At 45.5% G+C, this 6483-nt stretch overlaps 1 protein-coding gene across 1 annotated transcript in view; it reads right to left on the reverse strand.

The window, feature by feature from the left end:
• The window catches only part of SLC19A3 (solute carrier family 19 member 3), a 20095-nt gene extending 16427 nt beyond the window's left edge, over positions 1-3668 (reverse strand). Inside the window, exons 1-3 of the mRNA XM_027900875.1 lie at positions 3420-3668; positions 763-917; positions 4-443 (exon numbers count right to left, since the gene is read on the reverse strand). Coding sequence (XP_027756676.1) covers positions 4-443; positions 763-912 — 590 coding nt within the window. The 5' untranslated portion in view covers positions 913-917; positions 3420-3668. The remainder of the gene's footprint in view (positions 1-3; positions 444-762; positions 918-3419) is intronic.
• Positions 3669-6483: the final 2815 nt, after the last annotated feature.

Below are 6483 nucleotides of genomic sequence, written 5' to 3' on the forward strand. Positions count from 1 at the left end.
AACATGCTCTTCTGGGGCATGGGGAGGAAAAAGGCGCACAGGAACGCCAGGGAGACGGAGGCCAAGGTGATGGCGTTGAGGTAGAAGTAGGACACGTCTGCCAAGGACACCAGCAGCTGTCCCAGCACGGCGGCCACAGTGGCTGCCACCAGAGTGCTGCTCCTGCAGTAGCTCGTCACCCTCTGGTAGCGCTGGGCACTGACCACGCTGTAGATGTAGGCGTAATAGGCCACCTCGGTGGCCGTCACCATCCCGTAGAAGAATTCCACCAGCTGCATGGCCATCACTCCGTGTGCGAAGAGGAGCAGCAGCCACGTGAGGACGAGGCTGATGCCCTGGAGGAGGAGGACGGGCTTGTAGCGCAGGTAGTCCGTGAGCAGGAAGACTGGGAACAGGAGGGCCAGGTAGGAGTACGTCCAAACAGGCAAAATCTGGTTGGTAACCTAGAACAGAAGAGGAAATGTTTGTCTTTTTATTCTCAGGAAGTTCATGCATTTTTAATAGCTTTGGAGAGGGGGGTTTTTGCTCTGAAGGAATTCATAAAATATATAACCACACTGAAGCAACATGGGACTGTTGGGCAGGCAAATGGATGTTGGATCCATTAAATGGATCTTTTATTTATGCTGTCTGCTGCAAACTGTAACCTGCCAAAGCTGGTTACAGTTGTGCTTTGTTTTTTCTTTTGATCTCTGTTTAAATACTTTAAAGTTTTCTAGTTTTGCTGCTCCAAGTAAAAGAAACATCAGAGTAAAACCATACCTCATCCACGGTCAGGTTTTTATCTGGTCCTGTTAGATAGGGTGTTAGGAAAGGTTCTGATGGTTTCATCATGTAGAAGAATCCATAGAGGCAGAGGATCAGGGTGGGGAAAATCCAGGTGTTCCTTTTCTCTTGCTTCCAGCAGCCCATGGCCTCTGCCAAAGAGAAGGTTTGTTAGAGGGATGATACTGCAGGCACAAAGAGGTCTTGTAATTAATTTCTGTTTTGTGGTTTCTAGTGCTGAGGAGTGATTCTTACAGGTTGGCAGTTGGAAAACATTTTTCTTTGTAATGTCAAAGGGAGCAGCTTTTCCTTACACTTGTCTGCTGCCTCTCTGTAGAAAGTGCACAAAGAATGAATTGGAAGATCTTTAACTGGGAGACAAACTACACTGTCATTTAATCTGCACTGAGCAAGACAAACACAAGAAAAACCTTTCCAGGCAGAAGTGGCTGAAGACAGCTGAGCATGGAGATTTCCCTTGACACCATCACAGCCGAGCACCTTGTTGAGTGACAAGTAACTAGTTCACAGTTGCTGCTTTTTGTCCTTCAGCTCCTAGATGTGCATGTCTTTCCTGCTGTGGAGAGCTGGTAACTCTGGAGCCCAGCAGATGGGATTAGCTAATAAACACACAAAGCATGTCAAGCCAGAGAGTCATTAATTGACAATCTGGAATTAACTGCATCAGGAGTCAAGTTTGGATAAAGACATTGTAGTTTCTGTCTAGAAAACTGGTCACAGAAGATAATAGTCTGTACAAAAATGAAATTAAGCAAATATTTTTTGTCTTGTCTCTAGGTGAGATGATGGAATAGATTCAAATTCGCAACTCTGCTGGACAGAGCCCAAAGAGAAGTCAAAATGGGTGTAATGGGGGCATGCAAAGGAAACAGACAGTAAGTTATAGTCCATATTCCTGTTGGTATAGGCAATGTCAGGAATCTAAATGCATCCAGTTTGTCTTTTGAAGCCCTTTGGAGGTTGCTAATTAGCAGACGGGATTTCCACCACTCTGCTTTTGATTTTTATCTACTTCCCTCCCTTAGGCAAAAGTTTTAATCTTAAAAATTAAGTACTGTTTTTCCTCCTTTTTTTTTTTTCTTTTTTTTTTGTAAAAGCTGAAGAAAGACCTATTCAGTCAAAAATATTCATGTCCTGATGAGTAAATCTCTCCAGACTAGATGGACAGAGGATCCTTTCTTATAGGATGTGATATGTATATATATAATACATAAGGCAGCAGGCATTATCTTTTCTAACTTCACACATGACAGCACATTTTACCAACGGCCTGATGCACTGAGAGGTGGGTGCAGATCAGAGGGAGTTGGAATTATTTCCTTTGCTGTGCAACGGCTGAAAGCATCGACATTAGAGGACTCACAGCAGAAACGAGCTCAGCTCTGTGGTGTGAACCACTAGAGGGCAAGGCGACCCTAGCAAAAGGAAAACGAGTACGGGAGGAATGCGAGACACTCCGAGTGCTCAGGGAAGGAAGCGTTTTCACTCCTCCTCCCTCCCCAGTTGTTGTAATATCAGCCTGCTGCACACGTGGCTTTGGCAGGACTTGTTTCGGCCCTGCCCGGGATAACAACACTCATTTAGTCACTGTAACATCCCCTTGCTCTTCTTTCACAGGACTCATTAAAGCCCTACAGCGTCGTAGTTCCATGTGAACACTTCATGTGGTGCCCTGAAATTTCGAGAAGGACATCAAGAAGAGTGGGGTGAAGAGCATCTCCAGCATGGTAATAGGGGACATTTGTGCAAGTTAGCTCTGGGACTCAGCCAGGTCATGCTTTTCCCTTCCCAGCCCAGATTTTCTGTTCCATTTGCTCTCCTCACAGCAGGCTGTGTGACACAGGGGCAGAAGTTCTCATGGATCCTTTCAGAATGTCCCCCACCTTGGGAGGTTAGTGGGGCAAGCTGCTGTCTGCCAGGGCTTGCAGGGTGCTGTGTGCTGCCCCTCTGCTGCTGCCCACTGGTGACAGGGCTGTGCTTAATTACTAATTTATGGTTAGTATAACCATACACAGAAGAACTTCAGGTGTGCCCTGGTCTCTGCATCCCTCCAGCCCCAGCACATGCACTGTTTGGGGCTTTTGGCTGGGCACGTACCTCTGGTTGGTGGTTTTACTCTCTGAGGTGCCTGTGTTAGGCTGGCAGAGAAGTCAGATGAGAAGTTTCCCACTTGACTGAAGCAGCTGTGCAGAAAAAAAACCTGCCAGTGGTGCTGAGCTGGGAAAGGCAGTGGGCTGAGGGGTGTGTGTTCCCCTCACACCTCAGCCATCAGTGCAGCCCCCACTCCTTTCTGCATTCCCAACCTCAAACCTCTGACAGCAAGAGCTGTGCCTTGGTGCATTAGGGGGAAGGATCCAACTTGCTGCCATTGAGTCACCCCATATGGTCACTTTGTAGTGTATAAATCTAGGCTTTTCTTAACTTCCCAAGATATGGTAGGATGCCCTGGTGTCATTCTGCAGCAAAACAGTCCTCTGTTTCCTCCTGCAATTCTTGGTGCCAGAGCTGTCAGCTCTTCTACCACACAGCCTGACCCAGCCTGCCAGTTCCCCACCACACAGCTCTCTTCTTCCCTCCCACTTTCCCTTGTCACTGGAGGATTTCTGATTTCCCACGCTCATATATAACCATACCTTGCCTGCTGGAGCTCTTCCTTTCTTACTTCCAGGGGAAAAGTCTCCTTTTAGTGTTACCAGTCTTTCTTCTGGCCGGACTGTGTGTATTGCAGCTACTGGATTCTGTTTGGGTTTTGTGCTTTTCCTGTTTTTCTGGTACTTCAGCTTGCTCTGACACCTCCTTCGAAATCGCCTCCAGTTGGCTTTCTTTCAGCATCCACGTTCCCTTAAAGGAACAGCCAGAGAATCCTGGCCTGCCTTTGCCCAAAGGCAGCAGTCAGTCCGAGATCGAAACCACAGTTTGGTGCTTGACTTGGCACATACTGAATAGAGATGATTCTGTTTCCAAGGAATTTTGGATCTATTTGACAGGATATGTGGCTTTAGACCCACCTGTCCTTCAAACTGGACTGTATTAGAGGTCAAGAAGTAGCTGTGTGTGGGTCATGACAGAGGTGAGAGAGAGCAGATACCACAGTTGTAAGATTTGTTGTAAGATTTGAATGTTTCCCCACGACATCCATGGGGTTTCATACCATTCTGGGAAGTTTTAAAAAGTAAAACACCCTTGACTTGTTGGTTGGCAAATTTCTCAGGTCTTTTGCTTAGGCAGGTTCTCACGGTGCTACTGAGGATGGAGATGGCCCACAGTCAGTTCAGAAGATTCTGTGGGATGCACTCTCTGAAGTGCAGAGGTTTTCACAAAAAGGATGTGCCTACAAACCTAGACCCACTCCCACCCTGGTCCTACAACATGTAGGTCTGGAAGGAGGCACATAATAAGTACTTAGGAATGTAAGCAGTACAGTAGGAAAATGTAATTTTTGAATATTTCTAAATAACAGTAAATTATCCAATCAGAAGGCGGCAGCAGCATCTTGGTTCATACACAGTAAAATGGAATAGTGACTTTAGGGTCATAAACATGAACATGAAAACATGAAATTCCCTGAGTCAGAGCTCAGGGAGTCCTCCCAGCTCAGTCAGTCCTCCACCTTCAGCCTTGGCCATATTTGGTAGCCTTTTTGCCTCCTGCTCCTGACCAGTAAAAGTTATTAGGTTAGTGATGTGAGATGGGCCATCCCTGCCTATTGCCTTTATAATTTCTTTGTTGACCTTTGTCCATGAAATCACCTACTACTCCTGCCTTGGGTAGTGCTGTTCACTTATCAAGTCATACAATATCTCAAGCTGGAAGGGAGCCACAAGGATCATCGAGTCCCACTCCCTGCTCCTCACAGGGCTATCTAAAACTAAACCACGTGACTGAGTATGTCACCCAGACGCTCCTTGAATGCTGACAGATTTTGTAATATGTATTTAATACGTGAATGGAATGTAATAATTCCTTTCGGCACTTCCCCGGCTATCAGTCACTGCCTGATTCCAGAGCTATTTCGGTTCTGCATGTTTAATTGAACCTGTGGCTACAGGAGGTAACAGCTCACCTGAGAGGACACTGTGTATGCCTGCACTTGGTCATATTCTCAAGAACTCTTGCTAAAATGCAGGGAACTGTCGAGGTGAACAGTGTTCCTCAGGATTTGCATTGACTTACTGAGGCAAGAACCCAACTCGAATTGCTAAGCACTGAGAAAACCCCCCAAATCCTCTTCTTCCTGTAACGTAATAATGAGAAAGAATGATTTAAGTAACTTCCAGGCATTGATATTTTTTTTTTTCTGCTTTCAGGTCCTTTTCTATCCTTTATTATCTGGTCTTTCCATAGTTTTCAACCCATGTTGTTCATATTTAAACTTCCATTCTTTTTCACTGATGACATCTGAATGCCAAAGGGAAGACTCTGAAAATGTGATAAGCTTATGCAAGTTTTTAGTCAGCTTGAGCCCTGTGCCATAAAGGGCCTGCAGCAGAGCTTGGTTGCTGGGTTAGAATGCTCTTTATGCTGGTCCTGCTTGGGGATCGTTCTGCTTGGACAGTGGGCTGGGGATCTGGTTCTAGCTGGCATCCCAATTCTGTTCAGCTGGGAAAGGGAAGATTCTGTAAGAACAGGAGAAAAGGTGAACTTCAGGGTAGTAGTGTATCCTGATGAGTTAACGTAATATGCTCTCTAATGTATCAAGGGGACAGGAAAATTCTGAGAAGGGGAGGAAAAGGCAGTAAGAGACCAAGACTGCAAACCTCTGTCATCCTGGTGCTTTCTGCTGCCTCTGCTGCCCCTTGGGCTCAATCCTGATATTAGTTCTGGTGCTTCCCAGGATGGCACCAAGGCTGAGAGACTCTCCTTGGCTGTGTGAGGTGTGTGTCTATCTGTCTGGGCTAATTATAAGCACTTTCAGCTCACAAACCACATCTGCTTCTTGACGCCTGGCCAGCTCAGGCGAGGGGACTTTGTAAATCAAACTGAAGGCTTATTCTTTTTGAAGAATGTGTACTATACTCTCAAAAGAAAGTGGTAGCAAAGAAAATTTTCTGTGGCTATTGTTGAAGATTCTTCTCAATTCACAGTCAAATACAACCCAAGCACAGAAAGGCTGCAATGGCAGTTAGGAAGATTAAACTGCATTTTTGTTGGGTTTCTCAGACCCAGGAGTATCCACAGGGTAAGTTCACGTTCCGATTCACGGATGAGCTGATCTTTATCTTTTCCCATGTAAACTACATGCTCACTTAAGGAACAAGATGCTCTTTGCAGCCTGGCCCTGAATGCCACAGCATGTGGGTGTGGATTTCCGGAACTCCCCTCTCAGCTGAATCTCACCCAGGGTTCCTAACGTGGTGAGACATTCACATGGTGGGCCCAGGTGCTTTTCATCTGAAACACTGAAATGTTTATGCAAAGTTTAGTTTGGAATATTTGGCCAGAAGGTACCCAGGGCATTACTCCAAGGAGCAAGTTAGAGGATACATTCAACCACAATAACATTTCAGGTATTTAGTGTGAATGTAGACTTACAGCTGCTTCCTTACTAAGAAGGAGTGATGTAAGGTTATTTTTCACTACACTGTACCTTACATAAGGATCATGCCTTTCCTTATTATTCACCCTTTATTTTCCTCTTTATTTTCCTCTTTATTTTCCTCTTTATTTTCCTCTTTATTTTCCTCTTTATTTTCCTCT

This window comes from Empidonax traillii, unplaced genomic scaffold (genome assembly GCF_003031625.1).
Source record: "Empidonax traillii isolate 1590-97213 ecotype Southwest subspecies unplaced genomic scaffold, ASM303162v1 scaffold755:size778197, whole genome shotgun sequence".
NCBI lineage: Eukaryota > Metazoa > Chordata > Aves > Passeriformes > Tyrannidae > Empidonax > Empidonax traillii.